The following is a 26,633-nucleotide window of genomic DNA, read 5'->3' as shown; positions in this document are numbered from 1 at the left end:
AATTAGATAAACAACATAAATTTTTGAAAAGAAAATTATGTATATGATAAAAAATATTTGAAAAACAAGTAATATTTTTGAATTTCGGAATCGATTTAACTTTTAGAATTCTTGAAGTTTTATAATTATTACATTATATTTGTTTAATGAAAATATAAATATTAAAAAAGTACGAAATAGATTACCGAGATATAAATAAATTACACCCAGGAACAACACGAATCATCTAGATTAGTAATTACAGGTTACTATGTTATTGCCCAGCGTTGTGCGCCCTCTAACCGCGACTAGCCGAACCACTAACGAATCAATATGACATGCGCGTCAACAGTGGCAAAGAGGCGGCTGTACCAAATTCAATTTTATGATTTTATTTGGGCCACTCCACAAATTTCATCTACACACGTACCGGACCCCTTAAACGACCGACGACGCACGCCAATCAACAACGGAAGTCGCCACGAATATTTTGGGATCGATGTTAGACGGGACTTCCTAAAATTAGTGATCAATTTCGATTGAATTGAAAGTTCGGTGGGAAAGTGGGCGCCTTACATCACCGGCGCTTTATGTAATTCCGCTACCATAGAACATCGCAGTGCCCGACTCGCGGACGGTGCTGACCTTAGTTTTCTTCGAGACGTCGCGGTGGTGAGCGGTCATCAATCAGTCGCATTTCTGTGTTCGTCCGAGCCAAACCTAATTTTATTCTATTAGGTCAGGATAAGTTAAAATTAGCGTTTTGACGGCCGCGGTTTTATTAACGTTAATAGACAGTGGGTTTTTTGGTGAAGTGGTTTACCGAAGTTTATAAGTTAGCAAGAGACAATGAGTAAAAATTCATCTTCAGCTCCTCCACCGTACGGTCCTCCGCCAGCTGCACCCCCAACTTATGCGCAGGCTGTTGGTGGTGTCCCCCCGACTAGTCCATACATACCCAATCATAAAAGTAAGTGAAGAAATTAATTAAGTGAACGTTAATTGTTGATCTAAATAAATAAATAAATCGTAGGCATTTTTCAAAATGCTGAATTGTATTTGATCATGATTGATGATGATGATTAATCGCATCAATTTTTTAAAATACAGGATTGTAATTAATAATGATTAATGATGAAGACTTATGATTAATTGAAAATATTTTTCAAAATATAGAATTCTGATTTAATTTTCTTGTTTGACAAGACACAGTAATAATATATAAATTTAATATAAAATTAATAGTTAAATGCTTAAATTCATATATCAGTCAAATTTGATATTTAAATTCAAATATTATAATAAACGGGGGATACTTGTTTGTTCAGATTAAATGAATGTTGATTAATTTGTTGATTTAAATTTTTGAAATTCTTCTTTTTGATATTTCTTTTAATTAACTCATTATTGACTAATTACTAGTATTATTATTTCCTTTATTGTTGATCAAAAATAAATGGCGCAGATAACTAAAAAATTAAAAGTTTTAAGGAAATTTTTATCAGGTGTAATATATATCTAATGCTTAATATACATTAAAAATTTCAGCAATATATATTTATGTATATACAAAAATAATACATTTCAACGGAAATTGTCACACAATGTTTATCATTAAGCAAAAATTGAGATTTATGGATCAAACGAACCGAATAAAATTCGTTTACTTCAAACTGACGTTATTCCACACATAATAAATTATAATTAATTATGTTCAATTATGGAAAATTTGAACAATACGTTTATTGTTTACAGAATGGACAAGGAACTCTTACAAATATTGTTGTAAATTGTTTTTACTGTTATTTCACCCGGAGCGCACCAAAATCGGGAATATTATCTCGTTTTATGCTTGTGTAGGCGCAATTTATTCAGGCTTACATCATAATGTCAATTAACAGTATTCGAATATAGAGCTGAAGGACGCGTTTTCCATACGCTGGAAATTCTTTTTCATGTTCTGTTCGTGTTGAATTCATTTATTTAACGGTTGTCAATTGGAACTAAAAAATATTAAATACTACTATTTATACTTAAAAAATCTTTTTGTAAATTTTTATGGCATAATATTTTTTCTCCATTTTTTGGTTATTAGAATATTCGAGGTGAGAAAAGCTGCACCCCGCACTTCGCCAAAACGGTATAACAATTACATGGGAATTTCGGGCTCATTTTGGGCTAATTTCGGCCCAAAAGTAAAAATTTTGGGCTCGAAAAATAACCGCTTTTTTTCATTTTAAAGTGCGGGGTGTAGCTTTACCGTAAAGCTACACCCCGCACTGAGTTTCAAAGGCTGGGGCTATCGAATCAAAAAAATTTGCACGCAGGAATTTCGGGCTCTTTACGGGCTCACGAATGATCAAAAGAAAAAAAATGTAGCTCAAAAAATAATGGGTGATTTTTGAAATTTTAGGATTTCTACGTACTTGCACTTTTCTCTTTGACATTACAGGGTTAATTCTGTCGATTTCGAAGTGTTCTTGGTACTGAAATTTCGGGCTCTTTAAGGGTTAATTTCGGCCCAAAAGAAAAAATTTTGGGCTCGAAAAATAACCGTTTTTTTTTTATTTTTAATGTGCGGGGTGCAGCTTTACCGTAAAATTAGACTCCGCGCTGAGTTTCAAGGGGTGGGGTTATCGAATCAAAAAATTTTATATGCAGGAATTTCGGGCTCTTTACGGGCTCACCAATGATCAAAAGAAAAAATATGTAGCTCAAAAAATAATGGGTGATTTTTGAAATTTTAGGATTTCTACGTACTTGCACTTTTCTCATTGACATTACAGGGTTAATTCTGTCGATTCCGAAGTGTTCTTGGTACTGAAATTTCGGGCTCTTTAAGGGTTAATTTCGGCCCAAAAGAAAAAATTTTGGGCTCGAAAGATAACCGTTTTTTTTTTTATTTTTAATGTGCGGGGTGCAGCTTTACCGTAAAATTAGACTCCGCGCTGAGTTTCAAGGGGTGGGGTTATCGAATCAAAAAATTTTATATGCAGGAATTTCGGGCTCTTTACGGGCTCACCAATGATCAAAAGAAAAAATATGTAGCTCAAAAAATAATGGGTGATTTTTGAAATTTTAGGATTTCTACGTACTTGCACTTTTCTCATTGACATTACACGGTTAATTCTGTCGATTTTTAATTTTGAGTAGAAATTTCAGTACCAAGAACACTTCGGAATCGACAGAATTAACCCTGTAATGTCAATGAGAAAAGTACAAGTACGTAGAAATCCTAAAATTTCAAAAATCACCCATTATTTTTTGAGCTACATATTTTTTCTTTTGATCATTGGTGAGCCCGTAAAGAGCCCGAAATTCCTGCATATAAAATTTTTTGATTCGATAACCCCACCCCTTGAAACTCAGCGCGGAGTCTAATTTTACGGTAAAGCTGCACCCCGCACATTAAAAATAAAAAAAAAAACGGTTATTTTTCGAGCCCAAAATTTTTTCTTTTGGGCCGAAATTAACCCTTAAAGAGCCCGAAATTTCAGTACCAAGAACACTTCGGAATCGACAGAATTAACCGTGTAATGTCAATGAGAAAAGTGCAAGTACGTAGAAATCTTAAAATTTTAAAAATCACCCATTATTTTTTGAGCTACATTTTTTTTCTTATGACCATTCGTGAGCCCATAAAGAGCCCGAAATTCCTGCATATAAAATTTTTTGATTCGATAACCCCACCCCTTGAAACTCAGCGCGGAGTCTAATTTTACGGTAAAGCTGCACCCCGCACATTAAAAATGAAAAAAAAAACGGTTATTTTTCGAGCCCAAAATTTTTTCTTTTGGGCCGAAATTAACCCTTAAAGAGCCCGAAATTTCAGTACCAAGAACACTTCGGAATCGACAGAATTAACCGTGTAATGTCAATGAGAAAAGTGCAAGTACGTAGAAATCTTAAAATTTTAAAAATCACCCATTATTTTTTGAGCTACATTTTTTTTCTTTTGACCATTCGTGAGCCCATAAAGAGCCCGAAATTCCTGCATGCAAATTTTTTTGATTCGTTAGCCCCAGCCTTTGAAACTCAGTGCGGGGTGTAGCTTTACGGTAAAGCTACACCCCGCACTTTAAAATGAAAAAAAAAGCGGTTATTTTTCGAGCCCAAAATTTTTACTTTTGGGCCGAAATTAGCCCAAAATGAGCCCGAAATTCCCATGTAATTGTTATACCGTTTTGGCGAAGTGCGGGGTGCAGCTTTTCTCACCTGAATATTCGAATTGTAGCTAAATATACAGAATATATGGAACTACATATGTTTCTAATTCCACTGCAAAATATTTCAAGTACATATTTTATCTTATTTTTAACCTAGACCTAGACCATATTTATGGATAATAAATAATTTGAGATTCTTAAAAATATTTGCATTGAATCAATGACTTACATATTATATAGTGGTGGAAAAAAGTATGGAATATTTTTAAAAATTGTTTTTTTTCCCTGGTATCATATTTTCATATCATGATCATATTAATAAGAAATATTATTTTATTTGCGGTCAGTTCTACTTAAATTCAACGGTTTCAACGTAGTAATGCCTAAACATGTTTACATTTCACTTCAATTTAGGAAAAGAGTAGTTGATCTTTGTGAAAGTGGCCGAAAGCAATTTAACCAGGCAAAAACATTAAATATTACTCAGGGTTTTGTCTTGAAGATTTTGTGTAAATTCCTCACTTAAGATGATGTTGAAAATCGACACAAGCCAGGACGTCCACCAAAAACCACTCCAAATATAGACAAAATTATAAAAATGCCTTCCCTCAAAGATCCTCAAAAAACATCATAACAAATCACGAAGGAATTTCGAAACAATTTAATATAGATGTTAATAGCAGAACAGTGAGAAATTTATTATTATTATACGGGTAATGTAAATTTAATTTGTCTGGGTCAGATGGTATAACATTTGTGAGGCGGCCAGTGGGGTAACTGTACCATTTTAAGTACCAAATTTCTACGGTTAAATATGGTGTCGGAACCATCATGGTTTGGGGATGATTTTATCGATACAAAATTGGACCCGTGATTCAAGTGGAGAGTAAAATGTTTTCAATACAGGCACATACTGAAAAACACCATGTTTTCATTTGCCGAGGAAGAAATGTCACTTCGTTGAATATTTCAACAAGACAAGGATCTCAAACACACGTCAAAAATTATTAAATATGTCTTCTAATGAAAACTTTAAATCTTCAGTCTCAGTCTTCCGACCTAAAATCTATTGACTACCTTTGGTAAGTATTAGATCATCACATCCGAACAAAAAACATCAAAAACAAACAAAAACTTATTTAAACCATACAGGATCAGTGGCAACAAATTCTTGTTGACACGTTGCAGATTGTTATGCCTAAAAGATGCCAATTAATCAAAGGTTAGGCCACAAAATATTGAAATATTTGAGTTATTGTTATTTTTTTATGAATATGAATTGAATATTCCATACTTTTTTCCAAATCAAATTGATTTTTTATTAAAAAAAATTAAAACCTGTGGGGCAATATTGCAGTATATTAAAATTTGTTCAGATTTGCAACTGATTAGGAAAACGTTAAGTAACATTTGTAACAAGTAAATAAATATATTACTTTTTTCCACCACTGTATGAGTTTACATACGGGTTAAAAATATTATATTCGTAACTAAATATGTAAAACGTATATTATTAATATTATATTAATTTTGGGTTCAATAATTGCAATATTTGAAATTAATATGTAAACAGGTTAACCTTCAATGCAAAGTTTTCTACATAACTACAAGTCACTGTGACGTTCAATTTTTAGATACATTAATTTTTATTTCTTATTTCCTCATCCTGAGCCATAAACTAGTTGATACTGCTATAGAATATGTTTATCGTTAAAAAATTCCGTCATTAACAAAATCGAAGAATGTAAAAACTTTACCTGTAACTAACCACACAATAGATAATACCCTCGAGGCTCCAAACCAGTTATTAATTTAAAATCGGCGTTTTCACAATATACAATTATTTATTTGTCAACTGAACAACCAACAATCTTCCGTTGTGCATACAATTACAGTACGTGTGCTTTATTGCACTAAGTGAAAGAACAAAGTCTGGCCTCAACAAATCTCCGTACGAAGCAAGTTTCGTTTACAGTAACTGGTTATTGCACAAAATGCTTCTGTACACAAACAAATATTTGAAGAAATGGTCCGCGTGTCATTAACATTAGTTTTTAATGTGTGGTCCCCTAATTCTGGATTAGTAACCTCCAAATGTTGGAAATGTGCTAATCCAATTAGTATTCAGGGTCACGTATTCATCATTATTATATCTAGACACAAGACATCCGGAAATAAACGCAAATCACGATTTTCCACTTTAAGTCATTATCATTTTGGTCTGGACTTCTCCGAACACAAACTCGCAATTTTGTTGTTCATGAATGAATTGAACGTAAAGCTTTAGGTGCATCTGGTACGTGCATACCTAATTGTTAGGTCTGTATTTATGGTATTTACAAAGGTACGACGAAATAGGACGCTTCCATTCTTAATTGCATCAGCTGTGCTTTTATGTCTGATGCAACAATAAAACTGAAAGTCACCCTCAGCTGCATTACTCACTTTTGTAATGTAGACTGGTTTTGTCTACTACAAAAAACGTTCCTTGAAGTGTAAAAGAACAATTTCAGGGTTTAATAGTCATAGTAGTAATATAATAGTGTAGTACAAATTTTCTTTGAATCGTTTAATTCATTGATTTTAAATATAATGTTTGTGTAGGTGCAAATGCAAAATTATCGTCATAAACAGTTTAATTAATTTACATAAATGAACAAAATATAAGTGTTTAATTATTTGTTGGAAATTGTGAATCACAAATGTGGTTCATGGACGTTTCTATCAAGTGTTGATTTCTTTGACGTATTTTCCATAAATTTATTAATTTGATTTTTTTTCTAATTATATTAGGGTTATTGAATATTTCAAAATTTTAATTTTGTGCACACATTTAAATTAATATTATATAATGTGAATTAAAAAAAAATGTATTTTTTGCCGCATTCGTAAATTATTTCATTGGCTTCGACTTTTATGCATTGGAATTTTCATAGTTTCACACCTAATAATTAAAATTTGTTAATAAATTTCAAAATGCATAAAATATTATCTTAATTTTATGTATAGATGAAGGCGTCATAAAATTTTAATTATCATATCATTTCGAAGTAATTATCCAAGACAGTTTTGTGAAAATCACCGTCGATTGACTATGAATATTTTAAACATAAATTATGTTTTTAATAATTACATTGCATTCATCTGTTAGTCTGTCAATATTCATGGGTATCTCAATTATTGTTAATTGAATATGACGCCGAATAAAAACATTGCTGACCTATTCGATATATATGACAGAAAAAGTAGGTTAAATGTTTAAAATTAAGCATAATTTCAATAAAACGTTGATCAACAAAATTGCATGCTGTAAAACTACCACTTTGTTAACCAAACCAATAATTTTCATTGTTCTAGTACTGAATCATGGGCCTGAAATTTTAACGACGGTTGTGCCGGTTGGATCGAATGCCACTCACATGATATGTCCGCATTGTCATGTGGAAATCGACACGACAACCAAAACCAAACCAGGATTAATAGCCTACTTAGCTGGCGCCCTAATCTGTCTCATTGGGTAAGTGATGGTGTTTTTTGTTAGGGCAGGTTGGAAACTGGACATTTGGAGGACCGAAAAGAGAATACAATTTCAGTTTTGAATACAAAATAAAATGGATTCAAGTAAGAGGTACCTGTGAGAAGTAAGGTCTATCTAGTGAAGTGAATGGCAATTATTAACGTACCATTCCTAAATGTGAGAGTTTTATTTCCAATCTACTTTTCAAGTTAAAAGTTGTTTAACATCAACATTATCTAAGCGAATTGAACAATCCCCAATCAGTGTTTCTAGAAATTTTTACCAAATTTATTGTAGCTCCAATTTGGACAATCTTATTCAGCTAAAAATAACTGCATTTTATCAACCCAACCCAGTTAAAACAATAGAAAAATATAATATTAACAATTAGAAGAGAAGCAATTAATTACAGGCGATTACTAGCCTTGAAAGACTTGATAGACAAAAATAAAAGTAAAAAGAATAAGAAGAAAACAACAACAACATCACCTCCATAAATAACATTGTTACTTAAAAAAATAGTATCATGAAGCTGACGTATGTTTATCAGTGGAACATTCTAATGTCAACACTTGTCCTTAGACAATGAAATTCATGTACTTTTTTCAATGAGTTTCAAATTAATTTACTACACTTGTTTGTGCTTATGGTGAAACAATTAATCATTAATATTTATTACTATTAAAACAAATTGATAAAATTGAATATATTACATTTTATCTGAAATCTTTTTTAACTAGAACTTTTTTTTAACTGTTGCCAACTAAAAAAACTTTACTTATTTTAAATTTTAGCATTTTCGCAGTACAATATTGTTAGCTTTAAACAATTTCGGAATGCTTGAACTGCTCCTGGCACAACATGAATTATTCAACTGGCATAAAATTTAACGTCCAAACCTAATTACCATTATAAACGCGTAACTCACCGTCCAGAATGGTTCCTTCATTACACTGATTACGTCGACGATAAACACGGTCATCTCCGGAATAATACCGGACTGTTGTCCGTTCATCGAGATGTTCCGCGTGGTGCGGTTTTTACGATTTTCTCTCTCCTTCACGCTCGTTTCGCTCCTTAATTGCTTTTTAAAGCGCCAACAGCTTTACGGTTCGCAATCTCGTTGCGCAATCGATCTTTCGATTTAATTAGTCCGTCTGTTGGTCCAAGAATATTATACACATGGTAACATTAAATCTACATATTTATCAACACCATTTTATTGGCAATAATAGTAATTTAACTGCTGGTGTGTTACAATGTTATGTAATTTCTAGATTCTCACTAAAAGTCTTATAGAATTGTGGTGTTGATGAGTTAACTGGCTGCCAGGGACTCAAATGTGTAATTTAAGATTAATTTGTTAATGCAGCTCGTGCGTCTGACAAATAGAAGAAGTCTGCATCGATCAAAGAAGATCAAAGGTCCATCACATTCCAGGAATGTCATTATCCGGACTATATTTAAACGTCTCTAAAAAAGAACTAAGAAGTCACAATGCCATTGATATTCGATAGAAACATGTGCGTCAGACATCAAACGAAACGATGGTTTACATATTTAGGCTAATTGAGGCTGAAAGGTCGTCGATGTGTTTGTGTTGAATAATGGAAAACACTTTCATAATTGAAGCACTTTTAAACAAATCTTCGTATTAAAATAAATTTCGTAATATTATATTAATTGACTAGATTTATATATATGTCAGCAAAAACATGTATATTAATTTAGCACAAGACTGTTTTGTTTACAAATATTTACCTTCATTTATATTCATTGTATTAGGTATTAAATGTAAATTCTGTTTCTATGGCCTCAACTTTTGTCGTCTTTATTTTGCCAGGATTACCATAAAACTGTTGAAAAATTAGACATATTTAAAAGATTTTGTCTTTTATTACATAAATTTCAACAATTTTCGTTTCTTCTAACCGTCATATAATTTTTTTCTTATAACCCGTTTTTAAAATATGTGTAATTTGTAATTTGTAATATCAATCTTAAAATTGAAAAAGTAATTTTATTTCTATGGCCTATTTTAAAATTTAAAAATTCATAGACCAATTTTTTTAAGAAAATTCTTGAAAAATTGAATACTTTATTTGTGTAAATTTATTTAATATGTTTATTAAAAATATTTATAAGTTTAGTATAAAATTTGAATTTTTATAATTTGTCTCAAAAAATTTAACTACTACTGCTTCAAAAATTTCATATATCTTTTTTTAAATCGTAGAATTTTCAAAATTTTTGATTTTATTATATTTTTTGAAATCATCGTAATTGTTTAGAATCGAAGATATAGGACATTAAAAATATTTTGATCAAGTAAAAAAAATTAAGGCTTCTTAGAGAAAAATTAATTTTCTAATTTTCATCAAAAATATAATATTAAAAAAAAGAAATATTTCCATAACCTATTTTACCTATTTTTTTTTCAGAATGTTCATCAATATTTTCAAGAGAAATGAAATTTTAGAGAAAACATAATTTTAAAACTAATTTTTTTGAGAGTTTTTCTTGAAATTTTTACATGATAACCCAAATTTAACATTTTTTTTTTAATTAAATTCCAAAAATATATTATATAAATAGAAAAAAAACAATTTTTTTCAAACATAATTTTTTGTACATTATTATTAATAATTATTTATAATTTAAAGATGAGAAATCATGAAAAAATATATTTTTTTTATTAAATTTGATAAAAGTTTTTGAAAATGTTCTATTTTTGATGAACTAAAAAAAATACATACAAATTTCAAGGAAAAACGTCAAAAATCAGTATTCTTCAAATTTAAACTTTTTTAGATTTTTTACAGCTGAAAATAGGTTGTAACAGTTATAAATTTTCATTATTTTCATATTTTTTTTAGTTAATTGTATATGTAGCAGAGTGAGAGAAATTTAATAATTTATTAGAAAAATTGAATATTTGTGATTTCTATCTTAATTTCTATCAAAAATTTTTTAGATAATTGTATCTAAAATTTTTAAATTGTCTTACTAAAATCTACATATTAATGCTTTTAATTTTATCAGAAAATGTCAAAGAACAAAAAGATTTTGAAATAATGCTTAAAATTTTCAGTTATTGTTACAGTGAGATAAGAAAATTAACTTCTGTACATTAAAGTTTTAGATTTAATTTTATTTCGAGTTTTGAAATTCCATTTAAGGCACTTAAAATGCTTTTAAAAACATTGCTGGAGTACTGTTTTTTATTTCTGTCAACATAATAAACCATACAAAAAATCCATAAGACTCCTGTTACAAAAACGACTTTATTAAGATATATGCGTGCGTGAACTGTTGTTTGTATGTGCATCCACTACATCGTGACGAAATTAGATAAATTGGACTGATTGGTTAAGTGCCACTGAATTGCACAACAAGATATGCGTAAACAATACGACAATCAATTTTTTAAAGTGACATTTTTACGATAAACTTATACGTGTGACGTGTGAACGTAGGAGCGATGTCCAAATGGGATTATTATTGTTCTTTGACTGGGCAAATGTAAAAAAATAACCACACGTAATTTTTAAATAGTTTCCAACAGAAAAGTTGTAAATATATTTTTTAAAACGCAAAAGTGGTTGTGCGTCACATACACCTTTTTAATAGACTAAAATTCTTAAAAGTTAGAACACGTCAACTTTTCTTGTTTTAATAATTTTATACCTTATATGAGTTTATCGTATCAACAATTACATAATGACTGTAGTTAGTTAGTAATATTAGACTTTCAGGTTTACTATAATAAATTATTAAACGCTTTGTTATTTAGTTCGTCCTTGAAATAGTTAATCGGTTGTTTTTATAGGTACTTAAGTTATATTAACTTAGGACTTGTTTTTAAAAATGTTAAAAAAGTGTTGAATTTAGTCTTAACATGTTTTGAATAACGATAATAAAATAATATTAATGTTATTTAAAATATTCAGTTTGTATAGTTTTAATATCACACTTAAAATTTAAATTTTCGAATTATGTTTTAGAAGTTTATTCAAATAAACTTTCAAATATGTACAATTCAATTTCATATTTTCAGTATTCAATATCATATGCATATTTGCAATCATACGTTCACAATAATTTAATAAATTAATTTAAAAGAATTAAATGTTTATTGTTGATGTTATATTTCATTACTCTTTCAGTTCTTTTGTATCAGTAATTGTAGATAAAAATCATTTTGTTATTTCAAAAGAAGAGTCATGTTCTATGTTGATTTCAATATTATGCACTCACCTATTTTTAGCTTCTCGTTTTAGAAGCTGTCATCATTTGCGTACAAATAAGTATATCATAATTGAAATATACTCTCTGAGAAATAAATTGCAACATCTAGAAGGAGGTGTTCAAATTTAATATTCTTTTGGTTATTTTAAAAACTGTTTTACCTCTTTGTTTGGTTCCAATATCGATGCTTAGTAATATTAAATTTGAACATCCCCTTCTTGGTGTTGCAATTTCTTTGTCACTGAGTATATTTATTATAAATTCAAATAGATCGAACTAACTCTTTCTATTCATTAAAAATTTAATTAGAACACTTTTACAAAACAAATTTAACTTTCTCATAATATTTCCTTTAACATACAGAGTGTGGTTTGTAAAAATTACATGTTTAATTTGTTTCCTCAGATTATAATTATTGAAATAAAATTAAAACCGTCCAATTATCTATCGATAATGATACCAAAAAATGAGAAAAACATTTTCTTGGGGCTATTAATAATATATGCATTATACATTAAAACATATTTGTTCATGATCTTATTAGATCATGAATATTTAATTCTACATTAAGTATCTAACTGCAGTTATTTATATTGAAAGTTGATGACAATAAAAGTAACTAGACCAAGGTTTTACTCTTGAATTTTATATAAATATGTATAAAATATAGAAGGTGATTTCTGGTTAGTTTTATTTATGTAAGTTCATGTTAATGGCATCAATGATAGGAAGCATTACCAAAGAATAAACACTCATTTGTAACGTTAGTTGGCCATTAAACACGGGATACGGGTTTGGCAATATTTGCTTATACAAACACATAAAATGGAGCGGAAATGTTTATAAAGAACTTTGGCAAAATGTATGGAAATGAGATTTCTTCCAGATAAAAAATAAACATTCACTTCGATAACTGTAAGTATTAAATTATACTCTGGTATATTTAAATATACTGCGTGCAAAAAGAAAAAAACGCAACAACTAGGTATAATATTTATCAAAAAATGTAAACTGTAGGTGTGCAAGTAATTATTGGTATTATTTTTACAAAAATACTTGAAATTCTATAATTATTTAAATATTTATGTAAACGTTTGGCAAATTTCAAGGCCTACACCTTAAAATGTCACAGTTTTACGTTGGATAATTAACTCTAACTAATTTACTAAAAAGTCTATACTTGGAAATTCATTTTGAATAATTATCTCTTCCTCTAATAAATTAGTAAGTGTTGCGCTTATATATATGTGTTTTATGAGGAAAACAACTAAAGTGATAAAGGCAAATCGTTCCTGAACCAATAACAATTGAAATCCCACGTGGACACAAAACAAATCGTACAATTATATGGTTTACATCTGTTTGTACGATTAAACTTATTTTTAGCATGTGCGTTATTTTGAATTTAATGATTCATAAAAACATTTATAAAACGGTGAATCAGCACACTGTAAAACGGCATAAAAATATTGCCCCGATTAAAAATCAATTTAAAAATAATGATCCGAAAAGTCCTTCGTATCTTACAGTTTGAACTATCGACATCGAAACCGTTCAGTACGCGGATTACGGTTTTGCAATGACCATTGGTGACCGTTCGTTCGGAATTCTCGTACGAAACGACCTACTTACGCCGTTTACCTCGCCAATTCTAATTGATTATTCCGCACAGACGAACGGTACATGACCACTTTCACAATACGCAAGCGAGACGAGTAAAACTCCCAACCTCCTTGCACTCGCTTTGTTCACAATAAAAAGAGAAAACACGCCACGTTTGTAATTGAAAAGTGTCCGGCTAAACTTGTGCAATGTTCAATCGATAAGCCTGGTAAGGAAGAAAAATGTCGAAGTGAGCTTTTAAACTGTTCCATCCACTTAGGCGATCCGATGAAATTGCACGTTTATCTGTTGGATGATGGTCCCATTGATTAAATTAACATTTACACTTGATCAGTTTTGGAATTGTGGATTAGTTTTACAAGAAGGTTGTTTGGAAAGATCAAAAGAAGTTTATCGATGAAGTCGTATAATTTTCGGGGTGTTTTATGAAGTGTGAATGATTGACCTATAAAATTTGGCCTTGATGTGTCGTTGGGGAGTTCAATTATCGACGTGCCCCAAACCTCCTGGGAGTCGTTTGATATTACAATTTAACTACTAGTTAGACCAGTCCATTCTCCAACGGTTTGACGTGTTCCAGTTGCCACCCCCGAGGTGTGAACCATTTTCACTCAGCAAAAAGTATTTTATGGGTTGTAAAAGATATTATTTTTTTTTTGACAGTCTTTTCAAAAAAATGATATAAAAATTATTATATTTTTAAATTCTACTTAAAATTCTGGACATATTGGATTGTGAAAAATTTTATTTTCTACAAAATATGTTGTATCATGGACCTTAGTTAAATGAATATTTATTTACAGAGGAATTAAATTTTCATTTACTTCTTTACCACTTCAAATGCCAATAACTATTTTATTTCAAATGAAAACATTAACACCATTTGACTATAATTTTTTTGTTCATTTGTAACAAATGCAATATCTAAAAGAATGTTTACAGAGATATCAATAGAAAAAGGAAAAAAAATTACGTGAAATTATATTTAAAATGGGGAATAATATAATATATGTATAATATTTTGTGATACTATTAATAATATTTATTGGTAACGTGTGTACGAAGAAATTTTTTAGTATGTATTAGAAATGTTAATATTACAGACATTTTAGTTAGACAATTTATATGTGACACTAAACATTTCGTACCTCAATTTATTTCGGACAGGGTTCATAAGTATCAACCAAACCCTATATTCAATGTAATTGATTTTATAATTTATTTCTGAACTTGACATCGTTCTTTAAAGCTAAAAATGCCTAGAAGTGTCTATTTAACCATTCAAATTAAATAACAAATTGTAGATAAGTTTCGAAATGGTGAAAAACAGAGTAAAATTGCAGTAGATTTAAATTTAAACATATCAATCATTTCAAGGACGATTTCTAATTTTAACCGAAGGAATACACTGGAAGGAGTTTACAAAAGAGGTAGAAAATACAAGACTAACAGAGCTGCGGATATGAAAACAAAAAAGCTTGTTATTCGCGACACTTTTATCAGCGCATCCCGCATAAATCAAAAAATAAACGAACTCAGTATGTTGGTGAATACCATAAAACGAAGACTAAAAGAAACTGGTCTCTATGGTAGAAAACCAACAAAGAAGTTCTTCATTTCTCCAAACTATAGAGCAACGAAACTACTATTTGCAAGAGAACATGTGAACTGGACTCATGGGCAATGGAAAACAATTTTGTTTTCCGATGAAAGTCGGCTCCAATTATTCAAATCTGATGGTATTTCATAAGTGAGAGGACCAATTAATGAAAAGTATAATCCCAAGTTCACTAAACCCACTGTGAAGCATGATGGAGGAGACGTTACGGTTTGGTATGTTTTTCTGGGTTTGGTATGGGCCCACTGGTTAAGTTAGATGGGATAATGGATCGTTTTATTTATCATGACATTCTCTAGAATCATATGCTTCCATTTGACGAAAGTAACATCAGTTTAAGGTGAACCTTCCAGCACGACAACGATCCGAAACATACGTCTAAGTTAGTTAAAGAATGGTTCGCTTCTCAAAGAGTACGTGTCATGCCTTGGCCAGCACAAAACCCAGACCTCAATCCAATGGAAAACCTTTGACAAGAAATTGATCGGAAAATCCCTGCAAAAAGACTGTCAAATATGAAAGAACTCTACGAAGAAGTTCAAAATCACTCGAAATAAATTTTGAACGATTATATTGAAAAGCTACCAAAATCAATGACGCCAATGATGATATGTAGAGCATATGATCGATCAATAATTTTACCTAAAATTCATAATTTATAGGACTATTAAACAAATAGGTAAAATCGCTCTATAGTTGTAACTAAAATTTCAGAATGATATCTCATTTAGCACTCTATAAGTACTAAAGAATCACTTAGGTGAATCACCTTGTATATATAAAATTACACATAAACAGAAAAAATAAAACAGATACGGAGTTGTAAACATCAATATCTTGATTTGTTATTCATACTTGTAAAGCAAAAATATGCAATCTTTATCTCATACGTAGTACGAAAATTATTCATGACCGATAAAATAAAAATATGTCAATTATTATTAAAACCTGACTCATTCGTTCAAGTTGTTTTGCCAATTGCACAATTATTCAGTACATACAAGAAGTTCAAGTTTACACTATCGCAATACATTCTTATCTTACATTTTAAAAAAAAATAGTTGAAGCTGAACAGACGAGAATTTTGTTTTAACCCTGGTAGCATATGGTTTTTATTTTCGGCACTCATATTTCATAATATTCAAAATAAAATAAATAACCGGTGTCTATTTTTATTTCGCCGTGATATTTTTTCACAAGTCGTGTGCAGAATATTTTTTGTGGGAAATGTGGATGTCAACACTCTGTGATTATTCTTCTTAGATCAATAAATTAAATAAAATCATTCGCACTATATTTAATACGTACTAATTGATAATTGATTATTCCAATCGTTCTAAATGGAAATTGAAACATGTACTGAATTTTTATAGACTGTATCTATCATGTAATGAATACTTAACAAGGAGTGACTAATATACATACCACTCACAATTCTGTTAGTTCCTATTAAAGTACATTGTAAAATACATTTTACAATATTTTGCATAAGAGTAAAAAATTATGCATTCAGTTACGAATACTTGCACGGCCTTGTGTATAAAAATATGTTTATAAAAAATTCATTGTTAACCCATGTTATTAAATGAAATTTAATTGTTATGTCAAAATTATGATAATAAAATTGAGAAAGATATAGACCATGGAAATTAATAATTTGAAATTATGGTTTCTTCGTTTAACTTTCTCTAGTGAATCTTAGATAGTTTTTAGAATGTATTTTATGAACTTGGTAATTGTGTATTCCTACATAAATTTTAATAATTTGTGTTAAATGAAACATTAAAATTTTTAATTATAATTAATATTTTTAACTATTATACTGCGTGAAAAAAAAATCAACAGTTAGATATAATTGATTTATTTCAAATTTTTCTTCTTAGAAAAATATTAAAGTATTACACAATAATATTTAATTAAAAAATTAATCAAAAATCTTAAAACATATATTAAATTGTCAGAAGCGTTAGGGCCAATAATGCACATGTTAAACATTTAGTATAAATTACTAAATAAAACAAATTGTGACTTAAACTAAGTACACGCTTGTTTGAAATACCTTAAAGATAATATTATTCATTCAAGTTAATTTAGTATGGACATTCATTGTACACATTAAAATATTTATTAGTATAATTGCTTTATAAATTATATTTAAATTAAATTCAGGATTTATGACTCAAATTACGCATGAATTTTTCAAATATCAATAAACCTTTTTACTTTGGCACGTTTTAGCTAGATTTAATATGATGTAATTATTAAGTGTCTATTTTTAACGGACGGTCAACATTCACATTATTAGATTAACCAACGAATGTGCAAAAAGTTGCACAATATTTTATAATTTTAAACTCAAGGAAAAAAAATTGGGTCAGAAATTAACAAACCAATTATCCTGTTGTTAATTAATATACCGGTAAATAATAGTGCATGTGCACTGTCAGCCATAAATAATAACATGCGTAGCATCTGTTGGAAGCTCTGTGACTCCAGAAGCTCCATTGACGTCAATTTTCTTTTTACTGACACGCAAAAACTAACTATGACGTCAAATTGCCAATTTGCGTGTCTCTATTGATGTTTTCGTTTAATTGGAAACACCATAATATTGCGGATGCTAATTTAATGTAACAGTTTAAAATTATTAACGTTAATTCACCGTGTAAAACAAATTGACGCAACGGATGGCAATCATGGTGTTCCTGGTGAACAATGGGTCCCTAACAGACACGTATTGAAATGTGTATCAGCGGCACTAGTGCAATTAGTTGCAGGAAATGAGATTAAAACTATGCACGAGTGCGTCCCGGTGTTAATCAATACCTTTGTCTTAAATATTAATGTACGTCCTTCTGTTTAATGTTCAACAATTAGAGCAGTTTGTGTACTTATTTATATGTTTATTTTTAGTGTATAACACTATTTTTAATTTATTTATTATTGTACAAACGTAACAGGGAATTTCAACACCACTTTAATATCATGTAATTATAAATGATTGGGTATTTATTTATTCGTTCAAGTTATTTTAATTAGTCCAAAAATATTTCCATGACTTAAATAATTTAATAATCTGATCATGACGTCAAATATTAATTGATATGAATTTCGATGTCAATAATTAATAACTAACTAATTGATTTGTTAATGTAAATATTCATTTGAACAACTCGTGTTTGTGATAATTAATAGGAGTGAATCAAGGGTTTACGATGTGAATTTTTGAATGAAACACTTTTGCTGGGATGGTGCCAATTATGGTCACAAATTCTAGATGAGCGTGGCAAATATTTGGCAACACAATAATGGAGGAAGATTCTAATCTTATTTTACAGCAGCTTTAACACAGTACCAATTTTACTCCACATTTAAAAATTTTTTTTCAAACATTTAATGTTCGCAACAATTTATATTTAAATTTTGCAATGTAAAAAATGTTACATATACACTAAACATAAATAATAATAAACATATAATGTATGAAATATCTGGTTTTTCTGGTTTTCAAGGTCATGTATTGTGATTTATGACATGTATACGTACATATTTCATACATTTTTATGAAACATAAAGGCCTAATCTTTATGCAATGCAGTTTTAGTTTGTTCATACGTAGAGTGTCGATTTTAAGAATATTCCCAACTAAATGTTCTCACACTGATCATTTTTGTTGTTTCAGATGTCCCCTTGGTTGCTGTCTGATTCCCTGCTGCATAGACAAGTGCATGGACGTTGAGCACATCTGTCCAAATTGTCGATCATATCTCGGAACCTATAAGAGATAAGTCCCCAACCCACGGATTTATGAAGAAAATCATCACATCTTTATTGTAGATTTAAGAATTTATATTTTCTTAATGTTGAATGAAGAGACCACGATCGATTTTATCTGAAGTCTACTAAATAAATGGTGCATTTCTGTAAACGGAAATGCTACTAATTGTTTTATCGAATTTAAATTTATAAACTAATTTAATTAACTATTTATTGTTCAATAATAATGTAATGCCACAACTTCGTTCTTCCACTACAGCAATGCAATAACGAATGGAAATTTAAATTCATATTTTGAATGACATTCCTTTCAAACAATTTTTTAAAATATGAATTTACAATATTAATTTAGTATGCTTTATGTATGTATTCCGATTTTTAGGTTTTGTAATTTGTAACACTCGTAGTGTGTTTCTGTATAGATTTTAGCAATTCAAGCTTCTTCTTCATTAATATATACTTGTGAACATATCGTATTAGAGAACTGGCGTTGATCAATATATCTATATATTTTATACAATGTTATTGCTTACGAATTAAAAAGTAATATACATTCGTTTGAGTTTTATTTGTGAAAAGTTGCGTGTCTTGCGCTTTCTAGATTTATGAATTAATAATCAAAGTTAAATTGAGATAAATATATACAATTATTAATACACACATATAACTGAATGTGAATGTTGCATAGTTGAAATGTATTTATTTATTTATAAATCACTTTTTTATCCTTGAAAAATCTTTAATTATTTATTTGGTTACAAATATATTCAGTTTTATTCCTATATTGAACAACGGTTAATTTTTATATGCAAAATATATTTTAATATGAGAATAAGTTTTTATATGAGAATCTATTTGTAAACAATATTTTATAAAAAAAATAAGTTGTGTATAAATAAAAGTGCATTACCTGATTATTATTCCTTAAAACTTTCCTTAATTTATTTTCTATCCATTCTGATATTATGTTAATAATGTTGTTGATTGTTTTTAAGTTGATTTAGAAACTATAAACCACGTGGTTCTGGTTTCGTGTTTTTTGGCACGTTACTAACGTTACGTTATTTGGCAATGACTAAATACATAATTTAGATTTATATTATTTTATAATGATATATTTACTATAATGATTTTTAATTTCTTGAACTCGTTATTTAAAGAAAAAACATTTTCAAAAATTAATTTAGGATAATCAATTATCTTATTTATAAGATATATTCCTATCCTATATTTAAAATAAATTTCAAAGATATTCAAAAAGGTAAAATGAGCCTTTAATTAAAAATGTTATTTGAATGGTTTCAAATTTCATATTTCAAAATATAGATGAATATATCTGAATATTTTTAGGCAAAAATGTAAATATTAAAGGGAAAGCTTATTCTTTTGATATATTTATTTAGTTTCTTATTACTTAAATATTACTTATAAATAATCAATAAAAACTTTCAACAACAGCAAAATACAAATTTATAAAAGATGTTTAAGCTGTCTAAAGACATATATTTATGCAAAAGACTTTCGAATTTTTACTATAAATCCCTATATTGACTCGAATATCGTGGCATAGCTGCAACTCCTACATTAGTACCATAAACTAATGTATACAGTAGGACAAGCGTTTAACCCATCTGAATTTAGAGAGAGACATCATGCATGACAGAGACAGTAGAATTCTATCCCATAGTGGGATACTTACTATTTACTTACTATTTCTATTGTTTATGATGTCTCTTTCAGGATTCAGATGGATTAAACTCTTTTCGTACTGTATAATAAATACACACACTTGGAAATATTATGTTTAAATAATTTCTAATGGGAATCCATGTAACAATGTGACATACATAAAAAATTGTCCATATATTCGAAATCGTTCATTTGGGGGCTCATGATTTTTCTGCTTATTTTGGTTGGTACTTAAATATTTTTCATTATTTTTTAACAATCTGTATATTTAAAATAAGTTTAAAACAGTCTAAACGGCAATACAAACAAAACGAATGAACTCTTGATGCCTGTTTTACTTCTATAATTCACTCTATATAAAATTTATGATAATTATTAGTAATATGCGGATAGTGCAAAGTATTCGTTACTCGAATCTCCAGTAAAAGTACAAGTACTCCAGGAACTCGGTATTTCCCTGTCAGCATAAACAATATTTATTTACTTTATTCACCAGTAATAGTTATATATTTTATTAGGTATTTTAATAATTTTTTCTACTTTTTAAGTATTTTATACCTACCTACCCTAAAAAGAAAAATATACGTTTAAATGGCAATTCGCATTAAATATATAAACTTTATTATTATATTTTGTTGTTATTTTACTTAAATACATTTAAAGAGTTAATTATGGTTGAATAGTTATGTTTGTTTTATAGGTATTTGATTTTTATTAATTTTTAAATATTACAGGTTATTACAATACAATACAATTTATATTTAATATATTATTTTGGTATCAAGTTATTTTTGTTTTATTTTTAAAACTTATTACTTTAACAGTATTATTTCTGCAACAACTATTACTATTATACTACTATATATTTTTTAACATATTTACATTTACTAATAATTTAAAATACATATTCTACATATTTAATAAACACCAATATTATTAAATATTCAGTTACCTAATCACTAATATCTACTTTGATTATCTAATGGTATCGAATATTGATATACAAATACAGCTTAAATATTTTCCAATTACTTTGTTATATTTCAAAAATTTGTAGTTGTAAAACTTGATGCATCTCACTGCCATCTATTGTGAGAAAAAGGAATCAGTGCCCTCCATAATTTTACCCGCGAATGACACTGAACAAACACATGCGCGTTGCCGCTCGTCCAAAATTCCACCTCTACGACTCCTTTTCCAAAGTGACAGGTTTCGTTTTTCCCTTTTATTTATTTTACGAATACAAATTAGTTATTAAAAATTGTGTTTGTGCAAGTTCGGACTGTCCAAAATTCATGTAGTGAACCACTAAAACAAAGTGCAACAGTGATTAAATTAGTTCGTTTGTCCATGACGTTTAATTCAGTTTCCTGTTACTAAAAAGGTTAGTTTGTACGTCAAAAATAGGCTTATGATTTTCTAGAATGGAACGAAACTCGGATGATTACGGTGTAAAAACGTTTTGCGTGATGTGTGACCCCCGTCGCACACGGTGTCATGTGAATTTCGTCCGTGACTTTGGCACAACCATTATGTTACGCGCCCCGTTCCAACGGTTAACCCCGTTCTATTTAAGTGACTTAAGTTTTTTCTTGCAGGTGTCGTAGCATCTGCCACTAAAATCCAGTTTCGTATAGCCAAAGGTGAGAAACCTCAATCTGACTTGTTTCTCAAAATGTGCAAGGTCTCCAATTGGATTGTTCCCTTTACACAATTTGTGTTATGATTAAAATCTAATTGGATTTATTTGTTTACTCATTGGCCCAACAAAGGCAACTTTCTTTTACTCGTTAGTTTTTACTTTTGAATTATGCTAATTTGAATTCTTGCATTTAATTTGTAAATAACTTTACTTGCCAAGAATTTTGTTGAAACAATTAAACAATGTTAATTTGAATTTTGCTGTATCATTGGGGCACCCTTTTTTATATCCCATTGACGTCAAATTTTCTGTTTATTTTTATATAATTATTCAGTAAAGAATTGGCTATTTAATATTATAAATTCATAAATGATTAGTCATATTTGTTATCTATTCGTCAAATTTTATATTGGTTGAGTGTTCCATGAAATAGATATTCAATCTGCGATATTTTTCAGATGTTTACATTTTATTTATATTTATTTTTAATTTGCTTAGTCATCATATTTGTAATTCAGCTGACCTGTCTGCCAATTTTGTTTGACCAATAATATTTTGTCTTATTTGAGAATTGAAAGTATGAATGAAATTTTAATTTTATTAAACAACTTAATTAATTGGATATTGACTTTTAAATTTTCATTTTTTTTCTTGTTGAAAGTCATTAATGGGTGTATTAAAGAAAAATATGTTTATAACATTTAAGAGAAAACTCATTATTTTTTTTACTATTGTAAACAATCTGATAATTACTGAATATTAAATCATGTTGATTTTAAAATAAGGTAAAACAGTAGCAGGGAAGGGACTTTTAATTACAATTATTCATTTTTATTTATAGAAAAATGTAGTGAAATCATCCTTGTCAAAAATGACAAATTCTAGATTAAACTTTAAAAACACCAGTTAAATATATTTATTAATTATCCAGTTATTAATCATAAGGTTTTGGATGTACAGGAGACCTTGACTAAGTCTTGGTCTCCAGGATCATCCTTAACTTATCTGGGGAAATCAATATGAGAAGAATCTAAAATGTACATGCATATATCTTAAAAATTTGTATCATAAGTAATGTTGTTTTCAAATAATGTAAGTACCTATTCTGATGATATTATCAAATAATTGTGCAAAGAAATATTATTTAATAAGTTTAAGATGAAACTTTGGTTACATTAATATAAAAATACATTTTTATTGTGTCAAAAAAGTAACAGTGACAAAGTCATGTTTGTATATAAATGAAGTAATAAATCACTGTATGATGTGCCCGACGTAATTAAAATACGATAACACGTACAATGTGTTTTTCAGGGCATGGCGGTGAAACAGAAGATTTCGGAGTGCGTGGAGCAGTCGGGAGAGAGACGTCTTCAAAACATCTTGCGAGTTCTTCAGGACTTGCGGGCTCGGGATGTTGCTCCGCAAGATAAGTCTTGGACGAGTATTGTTCCCATACTGGGCACCATCCAGGTTCCCAGCAATCCACAAGAATACACCCGCTTTATTTGTAAGTTTATACAATTTTATTCAACACTTATTGAATGAACGCTCTTTCTTTGATTTAGGTGAAATCCATAGTGTTCGAGAGATCCTAACAAAAGAGTGTTCCAAGGAGGAAGTGGTTTTTTTCACGCTCAAATCGTTTTACGATGAAATTTCCAAGCAAGAGAGGCAACTGTCGCCGGCAATGTCCATTGTCTTGCAATTGCTCAATCCGGCTAGCATACCGAATGCAGTACGGTACATTTTGGACACGGGTTATCCAGACCAAAATTTGGAACGTGCATTGCTCACGTTGTGCACGTGGCTAACAAAATGGACGTGGACCGATAATTTGGGGCCGCTTGTCCTTGCTTTTATGCAAGGTATTTTTAGTTTGTTTGTGTGATGTTGTATGATACATATTTTATTATTTGTAGGTCTGGAAGCTGAACACCACTACGATATTCTAGTGGAAGTCACGGTGGCTACTATCGACCAACTGTTCAAATTACTTATTCTTCCCGACGCCCGAGTCGGCGTGGAACCTGTCGTCATGTATATGTTGAGCAGAATACAACACAGTCCTGAGGTAATTAATACTTTGCCCTCCTGGCCAGGATACTGAAATTCTTTGTTCATTTTTAGGCCTTCCATAGGGTGATACCTCACATTCCATGCGTCCTACAAATGTTGAGTAAGGAGAAGAGCGAATCGAGTCTGAACTGTTTACAGAACATTGTCGGTTTGTGTCTGGCGTTGATGGACCATTTTCCCAATTACCCAAGTATGTATGAACCGCTTAAATTAGAATTCCGGCCGTACTGTCCCAAAGCAAATTACAAGAGCCTATTGGAATGTCGCTCGTGGATCGACGTGAGTGGTTCCACAATTCTGCGACCCATTCAATGTAAAGTTGGTAAGGCCTTTTTTAATTCGCCGATTATGCTAAAAAGTTTTATGACGTTCATTATTTTCTGTATAGGCTTGAACAATTTGGGCAACACCTGCTATATGAACAGTGTACTACAGGCGTTGTTCATGACGAAAACTTTCAGGAATGAACTATTACTGTACCATCAAGAAGCCACACTATTGACTATGATGCAAGCGTTGTTTGCATTACTGCAACACTCTAAAAGATCTTCCTTGAGTCCTACTGATATTCTAAATTTGTCTAGGCCACCCGGTTTTGTTCCAGGTCATCAGCATGATAGTTCTGAGTTTTTGGGATACTTGTTGGACACTTTGCATGAACAAGAGAAGAACATTGCTAGTGGAGATGCCGGAGGTACGTAATTAAATCTCCAATTCTTCTAGTTTCAAAATGAAATACGCCACTAATACGCTCATTACAGATGTTGAAATGTCTTGCTTGATGTCTACCATAGTACAACAGTCGTTTGGAGGCCGATCAGTCACAGTGTCCAAGTGCGACGAGTGTTCAACCAAAAGTGAACGTGAAGACAATTTCAGGGAGTTGCAGTTGTCCTTTCCGGGCAACTGTGAGAATCAATCGGTCCAAACGCTGCTGAATTACTACTTCCAAACGGAAAAGTTGTCGGGCGACAATCAATACTACTGTGATATTTGCGGGGGATTGACTGACGGCGAACGCGTCACGAAGATACTGGAACATCCCCAGAGACTTATACTGACATTAAAACACTTCAAATACGATCCGGTGTCGCAACAACGCACCAAACTGTTGCAGAAAGTCGAACTGGATGAATTCATACAATTGGAAACTGTCCAGTACAAATTGTACGCCGCGGTTATACATTTCGGGTCCAGTGTGGACTCCGGACATTATTACACATTCGCCAGAGACAGTGATGACTGGTACAAGTTTAACGATTGTTCAGTAGTGAAAACGAGTGCGGAGGATTTGTGCCGTCTGAGACAGCTGGAAACACCGTACATTTTATTCTACTGCCGGCAAGACTGCCCCGATCCTGAAAATTTGCCGCGTACATTGCTTTCAAATCGGTTACAGTTGGTTTTGTCTAAGGACCTTTCCGAGTACGAGATCGAACGAAAAAAGCCACTGAAGTCGTACAATACCAAACAAAATAGCAACGACGAACCGCCACCGCCCGGATGTGGGGGAGGTGGATTCAACAGTAACAATAGTAATATGTTTGTATGCTAACTGTAATATTTATTATGTAAATATACTATTTGGTTCATTGAAAATTGTGCAGTTTATTTATTGAGTTAATTCTACTTTTTATTCAGTACCCACTCTATTGTGGTGGCTGTTTTCCAGACTGAATTAACTTCATTGTATATTATATTAATTGATAATATAATTGCCAAAGGCATTGTAAATTTGGTTTGAAGATATATGGCATGTACATATTTAATTGATGAAGCAAATTGAAATTGCACAATTTTCCCTGAAATCTTCATTAGGAATTTGGTAATTTATATCTAGTAAAATTATAGTATTTCAATGTTATTTAATTAACTTGTTAATTTTTGCAAAGAACTACTTATTTTGTTTATAATTAATAAAATCAACCATTTGTGATACTGTATATTATTTTTTAGATTAAATTAATTTATTTATCAATTTTTGCTCTGTATCTACTTAATGTCAACAAAAAATAGTTTTCTATGTTATTTGTTACAAACTACAAATTTAAGATTGTATTATTTTTTCAAAATTTATAAACAGTCACTTGATAATTTATGTAATTATTACGAAAATTACATAATGGTAATGTTCAAAGTATTTGTTATAACATTAAAGAATATCTTTTTATTGCATATCTTTATTTGTTCTTCCTTATATTTCATGAAAATATACATTTGTGAAATAGATTTATTTTTAAAATCTTGCTTTGTCCTTATCCATGTATACATTCAATAATGTTTGTGATTAAAAAC

General features: G+C 30.0%; 2 protein-coding genes across 4 annotated transcripts; both read left to right on the top strand.

The window, feature by feature from the left end:
* Positions 1 to 373: 373 nt before the first annotated feature.
* LOC109599409 (LITAF domain-containing protein) lies at positions 374 to 19,484 on the top strand. The gene is made up of 3 exons (XM_020015400.2): positions 374 to 949; positions 7,503 to 7,662; positions 18,834 to 19,484. The coding sequence occupies exons 1-3, from the start codon at positions 829 to 831 to the stop codon at positions 18,937 to 18,939; spliced, it is 387 nt and encodes a 128-aa protein (XP_019870959.1). The 5' UTR covers positions 374 to 828; the 3' UTR covers positions 18,940 to 19,484.
* Positions 19,485 to 21,761: 2,277 nt separating this feature from the next.
* On the top strand, positions 21,762 to 26,513 carry LOC109599408 (ubiquitin carboxyl-terminal hydrolase 35). Of its 3 annotated transcripts, XM_020015398.2 has the most exons (8): positions 21,762 to 22,001; positions 22,216 to 22,260; positions 23,574 to 23,769; positions 23,828 to 24,127; positions 24,182 to 24,333; positions 24,390 to 24,660; positions 24,727 to 25,032; positions 25,100 to 26,513. In XM_020015398.2, exons 3-8 carry the CDS (start codon positions 23,577 to 23,579, stop codon positions 25,891 to 25,893), a joined length of 2,016 nt encoding a protein of 671 aa, XP_019870957.2. In that variant the 5' UTR covers positions 21,762 to 22,001; positions 22,216 to 22,260; positions 23,574 to 23,576; the 3' UTR covers positions 25,894 to 26,513. The 3 variants fall into 3 exon arrangements, with proteins under 3 accessions (XP_019870957.2, XP_019870958.2, XP_019870956.2); XM_020015399.2 differs by lacking the exon at positions 22,216 to 22,260; XM_020015397.2 differs by lacking the exons at positions 21,762 to 22,001; positions 22,216 to 22,260 and adding an exon at positions 23,178 to 23,351.
* The last annotated feature ends 120 nt before the right edge of the window (positions 26,514 to 26,633 follow it).

Source organism: Aethina tumida, chromosome 2 (genome assembly GCF_024364675.1).
Source record: "Aethina tumida isolate Nest 87 chromosome 2, icAetTumi1.1, whole genome shotgun sequence".
In the NCBI taxonomy this organism is placed as follows: Eukaryota; Metazoa; Arthropoda; class Insecta; order Coleoptera; family Nitidulidae; genus Aethina; species Aethina tumida.
This window is presented reverse-complemented; position numbering and strand designations above follow the sequence as displayed.

Excerpts from the sequence above, each read along its gene's own strand:
- LOC109599409 (XM_020015400.2), top strand. The coding sequence starts at position 829 with ATGAGTAAAAATTCATCTTCAGCTCCTCCACCGTACGGTCCTCCGCCA. Across the intron at positions 950-7,502 it reads ATACATACCCAATCATAAAA|TACTGAATCATGGGCCTGAA; the intron begins GTAAGTGAAGAA and ends TCATTGTTCTAG. Across the intron at positions 7,663-18,833 it reads GCCCTAATCTGTCTCATTGG|ATGTCCCCTTGGTTGCTGTC; the intron begins GTAAGTGATGGT and ends TTGTTGTTTCAG.
- LOC109599408 (XM_020015397.2), top strand. Across the intron at positions 24,128-24,181 it reads TGTCCTTGCTTTTATGCAAG|GTCTGGAAGCTGAACACCAC; the intron begins GTATTTTTAGTT and ends TATTATTTGTAG. Across the intron at positions 25,033-25,099 it reads TGCTAGTGGAGATGCCGGAG|ATGTTGAAATGTCTTGCTTG; the intron begins GTACGTAATTAA and ends CGCTCATTACAG.